Genomic DNA, 19,476 nt, shown 5'->3' with positions numbered 1-19,476 from the left:
TCAGGCAACACCAAACCCGACTGATCTATTGCCAGATCCATCTGTGGAGGTGGAGGTAGCGGATGTAGGACAGAGGAGGGTGGGATCGCAAATCAGGGAGGTCAGGCTGCCCACTTTCCAAATATAAGTGAAAATATTTGTTTGTGTTATGAAACCTTTTCTCAACGCTTCCCTTTCCACATTCTGCTTAAAAAATGTAAAGGATGCAAAAATAGCTCAGAGAACAGATTGAGTGGTTTTCTTAAAGAGCTGTTGTGGGGCTTGAAACAGCACAGTGGATCCAAGGATGAAGTCGTGACAGATGGGATCAGTGGAGCCTAGCATAACAGCCCTATCTGATTAAGCAATCCTACACTTTCTGAGTGCCAGCCAAAATGATGGTGGTCGTGGTGGTGGTTTTGGCAGGAGCAGTGATGACAATATTTACTCAGATTCCTAAGGGCATTGGCAAAAGGACGTTTTACACAAATACGTCTCGGATCTCTTGCACCTGAGGTCTCAAAAAAGCTAGTTGGGGCTAGTTGCTGCTTCAATCTATTTCACTTGTAATTTACATGATTTATTATTTAATATTCCTTTTTTATTTTATATATCTAGGTGCCTGTGAAACTGATATAAATGGGCTTGATTCATATTTGATAAATCCGCATAAATTATCCAACTTGTTGGTGACACGACTCTCTCACTTGCTCGCTGGTTTACTTTCACTGAGTTTGTTTGGTCAGAGGCATATAAAGTAGACGATAGAAGGATGTCGGTTTGGTGTTGTTGGAAAGTTTTTATTATGCATATGGTAACATAACATGTTGTTGCACCACAGTTAAAAATTATTTCACTCCAGCTGTCTCTTATCAACCGCAAATGAAATGTGTCTGTGTGTGTGTGAGGAGAAAAAATAAGAAACTACCACAACTGTAAATGATAACAGTTTGAAGCAGCCTAATGATTCTCACTTGGAGCTGAAATGAGACAAGAGCAAAACATTTGATGAATGAAGGAGCACATTTTTTAAAAATGATTTCATTGTGGCTGTCCTGAGCTTGTTGTCATTTATTATTTCACTAATAAAAACCAACAGTTCAGTAAATTTATATTCTGAGATGCATGAAAAAGTATTGGCCCTTTGTCTGATTTATTAATTTTGTTTTTTTTTGCATATTTCTCACACTTAAATGTTTTAGATCATTAAACAAATTCTAATATTAGACAACAATAACCCAGGTAAATGCAGTTTTTAAATTATGATTTCATTTATTAAGGAAAAAAGCTATCCAAACCTACATGGCCCTATGCGAAAAAATAAATGAACACAGCATTTCATAAAAAGCACATCATACCAGCAGTCAGATATGGTGGTGGTATTGTGATGATCTAGAGCTGATTTGCTGCTTCAGGATCTGGATGACTTGCCATAACTGATGGAACTATGATTCATTACCAGTTATCACAAACACTTGGTTGCAGTTCTTGCTGCTCAGGTTTAAGAGTTAATAATGTTTTTCCCCCCACAGGGCCAGCTAATGTTGGATAGCTTTTTTCCCTTAGTAAATGAAATCATCATTTAAAAACTGCATTTTGGTTATCTTTGTCTAATATTAAAATGTATTTGATGATCTGGAACATTTAAGTGTGACAAATATGCAAAAAAAAACTAAGAAATCAGAAAGTGGCTAAATACTTTTTCACGTCAGTGTCAGCTATTTGGATGACTTGGACCATAGCATAAATAGCATCCATCAAATGCTTAGCATATGTAGAAACCCCTTTATGACTGTGGGAAAATTGTGCTCGGTGAAAACTTGTTGAGACAGTGATAAAACTGTCACAAAACCTCAGCAAAATTTAAGATTCTAAAATTTTAAAACTACTTTTAGTTTCTTTTTACATTCTTGCTTCAAGAATGTGCAGATGTGTTTAGTACTGTTTTTTTTAAATATGTAAAATAATTTTTAAAAAATGAATGGCTTAGTCTATAATTCTTGACTTTGACTGTTAACATAATCTGCAGTTCGTTTGTTACTTTCTTTTGTTCCTTCGAGGGCCTAAACATGCTCAAAAACCCATGAAAGTTGCAAAAGATGAGCCCCACCCTTCTGTTTCACATACAGTACATTTATGAATTTTGGTACACATATGTAACATGCCAAGACACAGAAAAAATCCTCTCAGAGTGATGCCATACACCCAACAGGAAGTCCACCATTTTAAATTTATTAGTCAATTTAGCGCGCAAACTTTTTTGATCTCCTCCGGGATCATATTTGGTCAGTCTAAACTGCAGACCTGGTGAAGGCTGTGGCACTGTGGGAAATTTAGATAATTCAGCATGAAATTTTAATTGGTCCTCATTCACATATACATTATGTGGCCCAAACTTCTCCAATGGGATAAGGGTCTGCCCCTGAAGGCAATGGTATGGCAATATTTAAGGATAGTCACAGTGGCATCTAGTGGGAACAGGAAATGTCATGTTGTACAGCTGGTTGAGCAGCACCATCTAAAATTTGGTCAAGAACGCCTTAAGGAGTTGGTGTTATATTGTTTTGAAAACTGTGAGCTTTCTTGAAAGGTCATGACCCTGGCACCATAAAGCATGAAATTGATGTAACGCAAAGACACATTGTCCAATCTGCACCAAACTTCACAGGTTTGATAAGAGTCCAACCCTAAACACATTGATAGTTATATAGGTTGACTGCTTAAAAGTAGTGTGCATAAACTTCAGACCTTGATGATGCTCCAGTGTGAAATTTGTGAGTTTTCATTTAACTGCGCACCCTGGTGCCCTAGCGATTCGCAGTGAAACAGTAAGTGCTCATTGAGGTGCTTGGCAAGCTTAAAAAGTCATGAAATCTGGCACACACCTCCATTCTAATGAACAGTTTCATGCTTTATTGATTTGATTACTGAAAATGGCAAAATGGTGCCGCATAGCTTCGTAAGAAAATAAAAAAAAAATCAGCCCCAGGGCTATGTTTCATCTGTGTATCTGAAAATTTGCAGCCTCATGGAACACTCTGAGATATTCAAAAAAGTATTTTAAAACCCAACAGGAAGTTAGCCATTTTGAATTTAAGGTGTAATGGGGCATTTTCGTTTTTTCTTTATTTTTTTTTGCCATTTTCAGTCTTTGTACTTTAATGAATTTCTCTTAGAGATTTTATCAGATCAACATGATCTTTGTTAAGTGCAATCTAAAGACCTTGGTGATGTTAAATTGTAAAGCATTTATGTTTTTGTTGAAGGGCGTGTCTGTAGCAGCACGCCAAAATCGTTCGCCACTGGATACAAAATTGTTACATCTCAAATACTGTATACATTGTCCAGTCTGTCTCAAACTTTGCATGCTTGATGAGAGTCTGAGTTTGAAGATATCTGTGTGCCAATTATAGGTCACACTCATAGTGCCACGTAGTGGCAACAGGAAATCAGCAGTGGGTTGATAATCATCATCCCATGAGCATGAAATTTTCATTGGTGGGCCCACACATTATATACAGCAGTGTGATATGTAATTAGTGGACATGACAACATGGCAACATGAGCACGCACAAACCGTAGAGGGACTCAACCACTACACACATTGACCATGGCATGCCTCAGTGCGCGCCCAGGTGCAAGGGCCCTTTCATTGGTGCTTGTAGCTTTAATTATTATTATGCACACAAATGCATTTACAGGCATAATACAGTCCTTGCAATATGATATGGAATTCTTCACTATGCAAATATGATTTGACTACCAGAGTGCTGCAGTTCAGTATATTGCTTATACCCCCAGTGCCTGAGAGCTACTTAGATAGATGCATATATATTATATGTATAGCACTGTAGATTTGACTGCATCCTTAATATAATTATATAATATTTTGTTAGAAAGGAAGCAGATTTGTGTGAAGCAGAATGTGAAAACACTAGTGTGACCATCATCATGCCAAGATGCTAATCTGTTGCTATGACAGCAAGGGTCAGCTTGCTATGGTACCTCATGCATTTGTCCACACAAGGCCTAAAAAGTGAAGAATGACTTTCAAGAGAACCAAACTTGGGAAGAAAAAAAACTATCTGTGTTGTTGAGGGTGAAGCAATTGATTGGTGTCTTTTTTTTTTTCTTTCCCCTCAACATTCTGGGCAAGACTACAGTACCAGAATATATACAGTAGCTGACAGCTCAAGGTGGAACATATCAGTAAAGGACAAATTATTAATAAAGGCAATACTGGACTTTCTATGATGAGTGGAAATATGGATTCTGCTTAACTTCTTAGTAGAAAATCTCATCCTGCTCCACTGGTCACATTTATGTGAAACCTTTTCTATTAAAACCCTTTGTATTAACATACAAATTTACTGATCAGAGACCCATGTGAGGCTTTTTGTTTCCTTTTAGTGTTTATTTATTTATTTTTATTCATTCATTCATTTATTTATTTATTAAGTTTTGTGTCCATCACACGTGAAACCCCATTTCAAACAGAGCAAGGCTATTTCACACCACAGCGGCACCAGACATTTCCTACATTGTGTTTAACATTGTTGAAATATTTGTTTACAAGGTTCAATGCCGTTTAATTTTCTCGTGATCAGCTCACTCTCTTCGCTCTCCCTCCCTTCAGCTCCTTCTGGTTGCTCAAACTCAGGAGCCCTTTTGTTTGAATATGCAGAGGACTTCTGTCTTACTGCTATTTGTTCAGTTTGCCTAATTAGACTTTGGCAACATGAAAGCAAGCAGCAGGGCTTTTTGCTCAGCTGCTGAAACTAAACATGATAGTGTTGTATCTCAATGAAAAAGCAACTTGGGATTTGTTGTTACCTTCATTTAGGCATAACATTACATTCACAATATGGAAAGACAAAGACTGAACAGTGTTCTGTGCTTTTTTTAAAAAAAAATTTAACTTCTTTTATATAAAGACTACAAATCTTATGACATTTTTCAGATATTTTCTTTCTTGTATTTGACATCTCCCTTAAGTACAAGGGTCAAGGTTTCTCTTGAGGATGTAAAAGGCCTGTAAAAGGGTATTTTTTTTAAATCATTAAAGAAAATCACTTGGAAACTATTATATTGCTTTAAGAAAAATTCAGAGATTCAGTCTGATTATTAGAATAAACTATTTAACACTCTTTTTATAATTCAGCACTCTGAAAAATAACTGTTTAAGTAAATTTTTATTCACCATTGTGCTACAAAGAAACACATCATTATCCTGTAGTGAGCAGGGAGCATACACCATTTGGGACTTTCCAATCTCAGTTAAATCGAGCTGCTGATCGTTTCTCACAAACAGGATTCCAGTCTTACAAAATAGACACATGAATAATGAATACATTTGTTACAGAAATTTCCATGAATTTTGCTATAATTACTCAGCGCTCGCAAATGACTGAACTTCTTGGAGAACTACAGATTTGATGGTCTAATGGTGTTTACCCGACCCAGTCAGTGAAGTTAGTGTGCTGTCTCAGTTGGAAGACATTAATTTTCCATTATGGGTTGTTGTTGTAGTTACCTGCTGAGACCCACCCCCTGACACAAGACAGGAAGTCGCTCTGACAGAAACTCACGGGCAGCTCCGTATTCAGGAAAAATCATTATAATTGTTTTTTTTTCGTTCCCTAACACAAATCTACAGAACACAGTGTGGGGCTGTTAGTGGAGAGAAACAGGATTGAGCTTCTAAACGGAGCCTGAAGGGAGAAGATTGTCAAAATGAAACATTAAACATCAACAAAGGCTCAAGGCAAGGTGTTATTTTGCACTAATGTCCCTGTAGATCACTTTGCCTCTGACTTGAGCGTTTATAGCTCAAAGGTCCAGGAGATTTTCTTGTTGTTTTTACTGTGTGTCACTAATGTGGGATTGCTTTGCAATGGAAGTGGGACTGATATCAAAAACCTTTGTGGAAAATAGTTTCCTAAACCATCCATCCTAATTTGATATAGTGTACTGAACATATCTATTACTGACAGATTGTTTGTCTGTTTATATCCTTGTTCGAGGATGATGTCTATTACTGTAGAGGATTCTAATTTATTTTTTCACCTGTTTGAGTTTAAGGTGCTTCTCCTTATGCTTATGAGTGGCTAATACACTGGAGGTTATTATTTTAACTTTTTCTAAGTTTAAATGAAACAAGGCTGGATTTGAGTATATCACCAAGGAAAAACAAAAGCAAAAAGAGGAATGAGGGTCTGAAATTATGCTAGCAGCTTTGAGTAATGTGCATGTTGGTGTTAGGGTGGGGTTTTGTGCTTAATAAATGTGCTGTGGTTCTATGTGGAAATCTTCCACTTAAGGGCTGGCTTCCTTCCTTCCTTTCAATGCTGCCTGGCTGCTTATTTCTCCATCATATCTGACGTTGTAATTATAGCTTCAAAAAAAAAAATGTTCAGGGCAGCATGCATTTTGTGGTCCACACCCCACTTTCAGCTTCTGTAAAATGTAGAGCCTATAAGTGGCAATCAGAGGCATTCATTCTATGACGTTGGCTGTTGAAAGAGGACGGATGGACTAGGGAAGTGGCGTAAGGTACATCTGCAGTTCTGGCAGTTGGGGGATTAGGAAGAAGAGATGAAGGATATATAGTTGCTTTGAGACAACACTTGATGTCCATGGTGATGAGTTTTGACCTCCTAAATAAAAATAAAACAGAGGATAAACTGAGAATATATTGATTTTCACAAGAGCAGGACTCCTCCAGGCCAGCACCCCAAATATTTGGTAATTGGGAAAAAATACAAATAAAAGAGGGACAAACAGAAAAGTGCACCATTTTATTTGTAGTAGAAACTCTCCAGGACATGATGCTCCACCACAATTTCTTTGGCCTTTGGCAGCTTTAGTTGATAGGTTACAGTCAAGAGAGATGAGGGAAGACACCCAGTAAATGGCCACAGCTCGGGACACGAACCTGGGCTTCATGCACCGCCACGTGCCGTACATAGCCGCCCGCCTATCCGCTGAGCTACCCCGACACCTGTGGAGGTTCTCCTTTGAAGTGAATGCATTGGGGGTTTCATCTAAGAGCTGGTAAAACACTGAAGCTCCCCTGAGCTACATTAGCTTGTCTTGTATAAATTGGCATTAGTGAAGAAATCGCCAACTTCCCTTCTGTGTGTTAGTTTTGATGGCTAGAACATGAAATTAGTTCTCCGGTTTGACATATGGAGGTCCAGTTTATTTATGAACTGTTTAATTAAGACAGATCAGTGACTGTAAGATCTCTACTCACGGGCAATCTCCAAGATGCTCTGATATATTTTATGACGTAGTTGTGTTTTAATGAACGAGAAGTGGGAGCCAGAATGATTTACTGAGTGTTGTGGAGCTGATTAGGAGATCTTGGGGAGCACAATATCTTGATGTGAAATATTTTCCATTGCGATCCTTCATTAGCTTCCCACATTCAGAGTAAAGTGTTATTAATACAATAAACAACACTCAATACATTTGTATTATGGGTAGATCCATGCTGAATAAAAATACACATGCTGCACTGACAGGTTTTTAGTTATGAAATGCTGATGCTTTTTAACTATAACTATAATTGTGTGTCTGCAAACCTTGGCATGTACAGTCTTAATTACCTGTTGTGGCACTGTCTCATTGTAACTATGAATAGTCACTCGACAGACTTCCAAATGACTTTGTGCATCGCTGCTGATAGCAGTTGCTGCTGTGTAAAATGTAAAGTGACCATAAAGATTTATTGCTTCACTGGCTTAGTTAAGTGCCTTGCCTGGGGTCAACAGTTCCCTGTGGTATTTCTACAATAATCAGATGTATGCATACACACACAGAAAATAACTATAAAATGTGCATATTGCGTGTGTAGATTTTTTGTTAAGATACAATGAAAGTCTAGGGATGTTTGTGAGAAGTCTACACATCAAATGAAGGAACAAACATTCCTATACATACAAGATTTTTGTATATTTACTACACTAATCCTTAATGGTTTAATGCATGAATGTTCAAATATTGCATAAAAACACAAGCTGGCCTGTGCATTAGGCTGAAGTCTGTATATGTGGGTAGCTCATTGCAAGCTTGGGTTGATCTTCGTCAGTATAACTTAGTATCACGGCAAAGCGTGTAATAGATCTCCTGGTCCCCTGTGTGGATGTCACACTTTGCCTGTCCTAGGCGTGAAATGGATACGAATGCTTAAGTTGCATGTTTAAGTTGCAGTACCAGCAGGGGGCGATAATTGAATTAAAGCCAACAAGCTTGATGGCTGTTATGTTTTCTCATTTGGTCTCCCTACATCTTGTCTTTTCTTTTTCTTAAGTAATCTTTGTAATGTAGCATCATCGAAATGGCTACAAATCAAGACAAAGATGCGTTGACTGGGCTGGCTTTAAATAAATCATCGCCCCCTGCTGGTACTGCAACTTAAGCATGCATGCTCATTTCACGCCGAGGTCAGTCAGAGTGCAACATCCATACGGTGGACCAGCAGGTCTATTACACACTTTGCCATGATAAACACACGTTGAGAGGAAAAACAGATATTGTGCAAAAAAATTGTTAATAATAAAGAATAGTAAAACTTCTACTATTCTTTAGTATTGACAGCTCACCTCCTGCACATAGACCCACTGTAAAATACCTTTTGTTCTTAATTTTTTTCTTAATTTACAGCTGTGAATCTGCTTCATATTTAGGCATTGCACTTGTTATTCACTTTTATATTTGAAAATATGCATAAGTGTAATCATAGGGCTTTTGTCTTCATTCAAAGTGCTAGTACTCTTGCATTGTAAATGCATAAAAATTGACTCTTAAATGCAATATCTACGGGATCCTATAATCCTTAAATGAGTCCCAGCCTCAAAAGTAGAAGTGGAGGAAAGATAGGAGTGTGTTCAGATTTTTCAATCTAAACATCTTTTTCCAGTTAATATTCAACAGTATAAACAAGTAGTTTTGTCCTTAATAGAGGAAGAAAAAGTTGTGGCCTCCCTGGATTCAGTGTCAAAAGTGGTGCTGAGCTGTGAAGTCTACAGTACAAGTATGTAATAAATTACCTTAACAAATCCCAAAGCCAAGTCATTGCCCTTTTTTCTACTTTCGGGTTCTTTCGCATGTTTTGTTTTGAATGTTAGTAATTGTATCATAAGGGCTTACCAAAGGAAATGATTGGATTTTGTTTGCTTGACTGCTTTGACAGCTGATCAAACTCGTGGATGTAAAATGTTCCACGCTGATAATTTCTATCCAGGATTCTCAACAGTTCTTAAATTCATACTTTTGCTCCCATTAGACTTAAGCAGCATCATATGCTACTTGCAGATAAACTCTTGAAAACATCTGCTTTGAATCTTTTGGGTGATGTCAGGCATCTGCGATTTTCTAGTTTGTGCAAAAGAGAAGACACTACAAATACTACTGTTTACCCAGTTTACACAGTACTGTACAGAAAGGCATACTTTTGAAGGTACACTAACAAAAGCTTAACTTGTTGACCAAATTTGAATGGATCAAAGCTTTTCAGGTGTTTGCATAGCTATTTGATTGAGGTGTCGTTGCAAACATTAGGTAAATCACAAAGTCCCTTTTTGCCTTCTCATCCTCACAATGAGCTAAATTTGTTGAGTCTACTGTGATCTGCTGTGGAATAAATGAAACATTTCCTTTAATGTTAAATTGCAGACCTTTACTGCACATCTCTTCCTTTTTGAAATAGGGCACTGAAAGAAATTGAAGCAGGATTGCAGAGGTGTTCTTAGCCCCTTAGCTCCTACTATCTCCATCTTTCTCTCACAGAATAGATATCCACAATTAATTATTAAAGCACTTTAAATCAGCCACAGTTTAATATTACTTTAGCTGCTCAAAGATACTACATTATAGATCAGACTACTGGGATGAATATTGTTCACGTTCAATCAGAACCATTTTCCAACATCTTTCAGCAGATGTTTTTACAAATTGCCCTAGTTTGTTTCTCAGTACTCCAGAGCCGTGCCTGCACTTTTCAGAAATGAGAGACATAAAGTAATAATCATACTGTGAAACTTTATCTTAGCCCAGGTCTAGTAAAAACCATTGATTTGTGGATGTGTCAGATGTTTTGGATAGTGTGCACTTTTATATCATGTGCCAAGGGTGCACTAAGCAATGAGCTGCATATAAAAGGATTTATTGTTCTTATTTTATATTTCGGGACTTTTATACACTTTGGCTGTTTGGTTTTCGGTGATGATTACTGAAGTCACTAAAGTTATCAGAGGCAGTGTCCTTGAACATATACAGTATGTTTAACTGCTGTTGACTACTATCTTGGGATCAGCAGGTACAAAAAAGGGTTTGTGTCAGTTTGGCATTTGCTCTCAGGAAGCATATAAACTGAGTGAGACTCCTCAGAGGATGACGCTGTTTAACATGCTATTCCAACACCACAGGGGGGCCTGCAAAGTGAACACTTTCATCTGAAGTGAATATGGATGTTCTTCCAAAGAACAAGTGATAGAGGGAGGGAACAAAAAATAAGTCCATAATGGGTAGAAAAAGACAATAATAGCGACTCCAATTTTTCTTTCTTCCCTCCAAATGTGTGTTAATGTTTCTGCCCTGAGACCTAGAACATTTTTTTTGTGTGTGTGTCTGTGTGTGTGTGTGTCTGTGTGTGTAGGACAGTGCTCATAATCTGTAAATATCTCTGAATGTTGTAAAGGATTATCAGACAAAGTTATTCTTGTACATGCACTTCCCAGTTCACTTCAATTCAATTCAGTTTTATTTGTTTAGCATCAAATCACAACAAACAGTCCCCTCAATGTGTTTTATATTGTAAGGTAAAGACCCTACAATAATTACAGAGAAAACCCAACAGTCAAAACAACCTCCTATGAACAGGACTTGGCGACAGTGGGAAGGAAAAACTCCCTTTTAACAGGAAGAAACCTCCAGCAGAACCAGGCTCAGGGAGGGGCAGTCATCTGCCTGTGAGTCAGGACACACTGAGGAAGAAAGCCAGAGATTAATAATAACTCATGATTAAATGCAGAGTGGGGTATAAACAGAGTGAAAAGAGGCAAATGAAAAAGAAATAGTGCATCACGGGAATCTAATTATAAGCTAACTATAAGCTCAATGAAAAAGGAAAGTTTTAAGCCTAATCTTAAAAATAGAGAGGGTGTCTGTCTCCCGAGTACAAACTAGGAGCTGGTTCCACAGAAGAGGGGCCTGAAAGCTGAAGGCTCTGCCTCCCATTCTACTCTTAAGTATCCTAGGAACCACAAGTAAGCAGCAGTCTGAGAGCGAAGTGCTCTATTAGGGTGATATGGGACTATAAGATCTTTAACATAAGGTGGAGCCTGATTATTCAAGACCTTGTATGCAAGAAGACTTTTTAAAATTTGATACTAGATTTAACAGGGAGCCAATGAAGAGAAGCCAATATGGGAGAAATCTGCTCTCTCTTTCTAGTCCCTGTCAGTACTCTAGCTGCAGCATTTTGGATCAGCTGAAGGCTTTTCAGGGAGCTTTTAGGACAGCCTGATAATAATGAATTACAATAGTCCAGCCTAGAAGTAGGAAGTGCATGAACTAGTTTTTTAGCATCACAGGGAGACAGGATGTTTCTAATTTTAGAAATATTGCACAAGTGCAAGAAAGCAGTCCTACATATTTGTTTAATATGCGCATTGAAGGACATATCCTGGTCAAAAAATAATTCCAAGATTCCTCATAGCGTTACTGGAGGCCAAGGTAATGCCATCCAGAGTAAGTGGATAGATAAAGCTGGTTATCATCTGCATGAAAATATAGATGCAAGTCCACTGTCAGAGGCTGTAAGATCATTTGTAACCTTCACTAATGCTGTTTCTGTACTGTGATGAATTCTGAAACCTGACTGAAACTCTTCAGGTAAACCGTTCCTCTGCAGATGATCAATTAGCTGTTTTACAACTACTCTTTCAAGAATTCATGAGATAAAAGGAAAGCTGGAGATTGGCTTATAATTAGCTAAGTGATGGCTTTTTAAGCAATGGTTTAACTACTGCCCCCTTAAAGGCCCGTGGTACGTAGCCAGTTAATAAAGAGAGATTGATCACATTTAAGATTGAAGCATTAACTAATGGTAGGACATCTTTGAGCAGTCTTGTAGGAATGGGGTCTAATAGACACGTTGATGGCTTGGAAGAAGTAACTACTGAAGTTAACTCAGAAAGATCGGTCAGAGAGAAAGAGTCTAAATAAATAGCAATACTGAAAGTAGCTGTACACAAAGATATGTCTGTGACATGGATATTAAAATTTAATTTATTGTGAGAAGAAATTCATTTCCACACACACACACACACACACACACACACACACACACACACACACACACACACACACACACACACACACACACACACACACACCCTGACAAACACTTTTGCCTTGCTACTGCAAACCTGTCTAGGCCTCTGTTCTGCATCTGGGTTATTTCAGTTTGACAAGAGCAAAAGAAAGCCAGATGAGAAAGAAGAGAGGAGGAGGTGACAGCAGCTGGCTAATGGAAGACTGGGTGTGAAGATGGGAAACAAGAAGAGGTCAAAATATGGGGGTGAAAAACAAAGGGGAACAGGAGCATGCCAGATAAGACGCAAGCTTGTCTCCTCCTAATGACAGAATTATTACCCTACTCCATCTGCCACTCAATCATGACCATCCAATCCCAGCCATTCTATAAACAGTGCCGGTTCCGTTAGGCACTCCCATCTGTACTCACCAAAATCAAGGATGTAATCAAACGCTCAGATGTCAACGAGATGGGAAAACTTAAAAGTTTGGACTCAGATTTTGTCACGTTCACAAATGTTCAGTATGTGTCGAGCAACGCCGCTTTTGGCTGTGGTAAATTTGTTTCGTGCTCCAATGCTTCTCTTTCAACAACTTGCTAGTGAAAGTCATTACTCCCTGATCAGGATCTGGCATGCTGGGAGTCTGACATCATGATATGTGCGACTGGTTGCGTGTGTTTGTGTGTATGTGGCTTTTGTGTCTTGCAATTTTGGAAGAAATCTTTTACATTTTTCTATTTTACATTTTAATACAATACCTTGGAATCAGTGTCTCCTTTTGATTATTTTTTGGCTATCTTTGTTATCGGCACACCTGTCTGTGAATCTTTGGTTTACACAGGCTGCGAGGATGCCAAGTGACAGCTTGTTTCTTTCTCTCTTTTTTTGTCATTTTTCCCGTCTGTTTCATTTCTTCTTTGCCTTTTTTTTTTTTTTCCATAAAATTGTACCACTGCCTTTTGCCTGGCTGAGCTGGATGAGGTCGGGGTGGGAGGTGGGGGTGTATTTGAATGATTTGGTATGCAGCAACAGCACCATTCTGTTTCATTGCAGGAGCCTTCGTCTTATCTCCTTAATGGATTATGAGCAAGGGAACAAAAACAGAAGGAGGCAGAGTGAGAATGATTGAACTCCCTGCAAAGGGCCGGCAGGAAACGGACTGAAGCCAGATAAATAAAACACTCTGCCTGTATATTTCTCCTTTCCCCGAATCACAGATGTTATTAAGAAAGAGGACAATAGGAACAGCTTGTAGTGAAGAGTCATTTGAGCTTCCGTAGGCTTTGCATTCTGATTTGCCTGCCTGCTGGTTGGTAGTGTAGATGTGTTTGTGTATAGACTAACAGCTAGCCACTTCTGACTATACACATTTTTTCTTTTTTTCCATTGCTCCTTCAAGAAACAGTAGATACCAAATGTCTAGAAAACTTTAGAAGTTGAGCAACTCAGTTGGCCACTTTTTGTGCTTAAAGTTGTTACACAGACATCACAGAGACAAACCCTGCAACATTTGTGGGCACGCAGGCTGTTTTGACATCGTTGCACCTCTTTAGCACTGCTAGAATTCTGAATCTGTATTTTAGCACATTTGTTATTCAGGAGGAGAAGTGAAAACCTGCACATATATGCCAGATATCTTCTACTTTGAAGCACTTTGTTAGCTAATTATCCACAAGAATGTGCAGAATACCAGAATGTCATAAAATACGCAGATCTGATTACTGCATTCATGACTGCAGCCTTTAGACTCTTAAATGCTAACAGGTATTTCCTTTGTGACATGCATGACTCTTGTTTGTGTTGGTGAATGCTGATATTCAAATCAGAAACGCAGTTCAGCAGTTTAGGACCGTTGCTCTGTGCTGCCTTAATGTTAAATGGTTATTCAGATTGAGCTGTCTTTCTGATTTCAGCAAAAGTCTTATGTTTGAAGTGGTATTGATCAAGAAAAGACAGGTTGAGTTGAAAAGATTTGACCTTTTAGGTCTTCTAATTCAGCAGACATAGTGTTGTTTGTATTCCGTGCAGCCTGGGGTTAAATCCAATTTGCTGTAGCTGTTTAGTTTATTTGGGAATAAACTCTGCTTCAGGCCATAGCGCTTCCGTCTTTTTTAGTTTGATTTATCTATATTACATGGTTTACTTCCAGGAATTCTATCCACAAGATACGCTACTGTATGTGTGTAGTTTTGGACCGCTGTCAGCTGATTGAACTATTTCAGCAGCTACTTTCCCATTCTGCCAGGTGTTTTCCTTGTAATCACCAGTACGATAGCTTTCCCAAAGAAGAGGTATATACTGTAGAAGCTGAAAAATGTTACATCTGTCACTGTAGGCACGATAACAGACATAATTTTGCAGTGAGGTTGGGATGTTAAAATGTTATTATCGATATATGTGCATTATATATATGCACATACTTGTATGTGCACACATGTGTGTGCACGGTTTATGTTTCTCTTGTGGTGATAAGTCATCAGGAAAAATAAACTCTTGTTTTTTTTTTCTTTCTTTTTGTTATTGTAACTTCCTTTAGTTTGAGGAACAACCTTTGACAGGTGGGCACTGCTCAGATTGTTGCTCATCTCAAAGACAGTTGAAAGCATGTTGTTTGTGTTTCTCTGTGGGGGGAGGGGGGGGGGTGCTCTTTGTGTGCTTGTGTGTGTGTGTGTGTGTGTGTGTGTGTGTGTGTGTGTGTGTGTGTGTGTCGGTGTGTGTTTGTGTGAGAATTATGAATAACAGTGCATTGAATTGTTTTCTATGACTGTGGCTATTCAGAAGTTGCTTAATGTGCCTTGCATACTTGCATCAGCAGGAGCTTATTGTGGACAGCTCTGTTTAATCTATTGATCTGCGCTGGCTAGATGTTTGCTTGGTAGCCTACTATTTCCAATGGGTGTTGTGATGATGTCTACCTACATTAGGGTGGGGAGAAAGTTTTATCCTGTAGCATTTTCCAGAATTTTCTTTTACCTCCTCTGTGTGAAACCCTACAGAGCTCAGATTCTTTCGGATTCTCTTTTTTTCTGTGGTTTGAGTACAGTTGGATATGAGATACCCAGTTCAAGCCTTTTCTGCCAAACAGTTCTCTGTGTGTTCCATAAGTACTCCAGAGGAAAAAAAAGCATTTGTGAGAGCAATAGCCTTCGGGGGTTGCGCCAAATAAAAATGCTTTTTTTTCTAACCCCTCACCCCCCACACACCTCACTCAAGAAGTGTTTGCTTGTTTTCTGTTACTATTCGCTCTTTCTCTCTATCTTCCTCTCTCTTTCTTGTTTTTTACCTTTGATTTGAACTCTGACATCCAAGTCTGCCCCAGGATGTCTGTCACAAACTGCAGTCCAACGTTGTGACAATGCTTTTTTTCTTCCCGTGCCTTTTATGACCTTCTTTTCTTCCTCTTTCTGTTCTTTTTTTCTGTTTTTTCCCTTTCAAGGTCTGGCGCACCTGACGTTAAACGACCAAGGTATGGGTTCATTCCTTTTTTATTTTGGTTCTGTTTTTTAGAGGAGCTGACTCAGCCTCTTTGCCCCAAGTCCCTCAAAACTACTGCTTTCTCTCACAGTTTCCTCCTCTGCATTTACCTTCCCTCTGTGCCATAATCCTCCATTTTTCCCAAAAATCCTCCTTTGCTTTTCAATCCTTTGCATCATTCTCCCCTGTTGCTGCCCCTCCTTTGTCACTTTCCCCATCTTTTTTTTAAAAATTACTTTTGGTTATGCCTCCTGCTTCTCCTTCCTCTCCCTGCTGCCACATCTTTGTGCTGTTTTGTGACCTCCACCAATACGTGTCCCACCCTTTGTCCTGTCCTATGGCTCACGTCCTGGACCTTCACCTCTGACCACCTTTGACCCCGACGACCTGACCCCGGGGCTGAAGGTAACACTTTTCTGCTATCCCTTTTCCTTGGGTTTAAACAAGAATAATTAAAAAGAAAAGAAAAAAAAAAGATGCTGATTCTGTTGGAAATGTGTTTGCTGGTCAAAGTTACAAAAGCAAAATGTGTCTACACTCTCATTCACTAACACTTCAAGGTGAAAGTGTTGTCGAATGTGCAGAGTTTCTCATCACCACTCTGCTGACATTCCCATTGTTTGGCATTCAGATATTTTAAAGGGCAACAGTTCAAGTTCTGATGATTCTTGTATTCTCAGTGTCATTCTGTTTCGAGACAATGTGTTTGCAATTGTTTTTACAATGCTGTGAACACTGGATGCTACTGATATAATTGATTGTAATGTATATGTCAACAGCACCTGCATATATCACACACCAGCGGTTTAATCCCTGCCACACCCCACTTTTTCTCTCTCTCAGATTTGATCCTTTTCAGCCTCCTTGTGTATTTGACATATTTTTCAGAAAGGGGTTTAATTCATGAGCAAAAGCTTAAATGTGAGTTTTATTGCAATTTTATTTCAATCTGTGCAGTCAAAATGCATTTTAAACTGCATGTCTATTACCTTTCCCTCAGTTATATTGTTCATTTTTCTGACCTTTCTCTGTTTCTGGCCTCCCAGTGAGAACTTTTCGTAGAAAAAAGAAAAGTGTTAAAGCAACGTCCACAAGAAAGAAAGAAAAAGAACAAGTGCAGTGCCTGTTCTGACCTTTACTGGGGTGGAGACATTGCTTTCTTCTATCATGGCAGTCAGTGATTCAAGCAGGCTTGAGCCACAGCTCCTTCCCCTTGATTCCCTTTGACTCAGATCTTCAGTTTGCTTCACTTTGTTTTTACTCTATCATGTTACTGTCTAAAAAAAATGCTTGTGTACTGAACAAATAGTAGACGAGATCAAATTCAATAAAAAAATTTAATATTAAATTGGGCTTTAAATATCTATCGCTATAAATGTCACCTTAGCTAATATAAAATATTTTGAGGATTTGTACCAGTCATCTCATTCGTCTTTTTTGGTTTTCCACGTCACAAAGCTGAGATTAGACCTTATATAATAATGATGTGAAGAAATTACATAACTGTACCGCTTGTATCAAAGATTGATGTGGAAAATCAAGACACACTTTAAACACACATTTAGTTTGCATTAGATGTGTGCTGATTGATTCACTGTAGATGGCAAAAGGCATAAATGCTTTTTTTTTTTTGATCACTGCTCATTATTAATCAGAAGAAGTGACTCCACTTCTTAATCAGCCCATATGAGCTTTCTTTTTCCATTTGCCAATTCTGACAATTGTGCTGTGATGAAACATCCAAAAACCTCCATTCTAATGCCTTCTGTTTCTTTTCAGTGTATCACTGTGTGTCTGTGCAGGTGTAGCTGTTCTTTTCTTTTTTTTTTTTCTACGCTACCACCTTTACAGTACATGCTGAGTCTATTTCTGCAGAGCTTGCAGATCAAGCAGACCGCTCTCTCCAGACCCAGATCAAGTCCTTTCATCCCACAAGAAAACCTGCACAGCACAGTGGTGCTTTACTTTGCAAGGTTTGATCAAACTTGTTATCCCAGAGAAGGCCACTTGCTAACATACCGTGCCTGATTTTGTAACAAGGCTACCAAAATTATGCAGCTTGACTTAGGAAGATACATTGCTGTATATTGGACCTATTCAAAGGAGCACTTTATACTGATTTAGACAGGGTCAAAGTTCTAGCCAGCAGTTTATGGCCCAGCACTGTGCCAGGCTGAAGTATCGTTGCGCAGGGCTGAGAATTTCAGTGGTTTGCTATGGGAACAGATCAGTATCACTACAATTAGTAATTTGTCACGGCTATTACCATTAGCAAGCAACAGTCCGATACCAATTATTGAATTCTGTGTTAAGAATTAAAGAATTAATTAAGAATACAATTCCTTCACTTGAATGCAATATTTCCTACAATTGATAACAAAGAACCAGAAAAACATTTTGTGCTGAATGTCAAATCAAACACTGGCGTTATGATTTTTTTACATTAAACATTTGGAAGTGGGACTTTGTTCCACTTTAAATAACATTATATGTAACTATTTGGGCTGAATGATGGTCTAACTCTTTAAATCATATGTTACTTAAAACAATCATGACAATGTACAATTGTCTTTACAGAAAAAAATAAATGGTAAATGGACTAGTTCTTATATAGTGCTTTTCTACTCAGTATGAGCACTCAAAGCACTTATACAACACATTTACCCATGCACACCCATTCATACAAGCACTTCCATGTTTACTAAGCTAAGTGCTTTTTTAAACAGTCATACTCCAACAGTTGCATCAGAGAGCAACTTGGGGTTAAGTATCTTGCCCAAGGATACATTGGCATGTAGCCTGGAGCAGCCAAGAATCAAACCGCTGACCTTCCAATCAGTAGGTGACCTGCTCTACCTACTGAGCTACAGCCACCCTAAAAATAACCAGGACATAGTCACATGTGAAATGTAGCTTTAACTCTGTGAATTTAGAACTTGCATATAATTTAATTTTTGCAAAACACACATTAAAAATGGACTTTCTTCTAGTTTACAAAAATATTTCAACCACAGAACGCTAACAGCCTGTTAAGATAGAAAGACGCGTTGTATATTTGGTCTAAAAGAGCAATTTTTACTAGTTTACAAATGCTCACTTAAAAAACAGAAAGGTCACACAAGCATTCACAATAAAGTGCTAATAAGATCAGAAATATTAATGTTCACTCTGCTGGAAGAAGCCTTTTTACAGTGTGTGTCATCCATTCTTCCTTCAGACAAAGTCTTTTCCTGCTACTGGTCATGCCCTTTAAAAATTAAAAGCGTCGGACTTAACAAAAAAACTAACAGGGTAAGCATTAATACGTACAAAAACAACAGCTGACTAATTTGTTGTAACAATATTAAGCTTTGTCATAAATTTTCTCTGTTTTTAAGCAAGTGTTTGAAATTCCGTGCTTTCTACTGTAACATACAAATGAAAGCTGCTGGTCCAGCTAGACTGAAACACTTCTAAACTGCTGCTGCTTTACTGATACCTTCCTCCGTGCTATGTCAGCTTTCCCACTAGAAACCAGTGTACTCCTGCCAATATGTGGTATAGTGAAAGATAAGTGAACTGAATGGCTCTGCTGTAGTCCAGCCTGATCCACCTTTTTGAGTCTGTATCAGTCACAATTGGCAATACTGACAAGGTGTGCAAAGTGAAGCAATTTTGTTCCTTTATTTTTATTGTAAATTTTTTTTCTTGTAAATTCACT

At 38.4% G+C, this 19,476-nt stretch overlaps 1 protein-coding gene across 1 annotated transcript in view; it reads left to right on the top strand.

Annotated features, from left to right (window-relative positions):
• Positions 1-19,476, top strand: part of nrxn2b (neurexin 2b) — a 639,543-nt gene that overhangs the window by 87,471 nt on the left and 532,596 nt on the right. The window contains exon 3 of the mRNA XM_030722576.1: positions 15,739-15,768. Within this exon, the coding sequence (XP_030578436.1) occupies positions 15,739-15,768 (30 nt within the window). The remainder of the gene's footprint in view (positions 1-15,738; positions 15,769-19,476) is intronic.

Source organism: Archocentrus centrarchus (assembly GCF_007364275.1).
Source record: "Archocentrus centrarchus isolate MPI-CPG fArcCen1 chromosome 18 unlocalized genomic scaffold, fArcCen1 scaffold_23_ctg1, whole genome shotgun sequence".
In the NCBI taxonomy this organism is placed as follows: Eukaryota; Metazoa; Chordata; class Actinopteri; order Cichliformes; family Cichlidae; genus Archocentrus; species Archocentrus centrarchus.
This window is presented reverse-complemented; position numbering and strand designations above follow the sequence as displayed.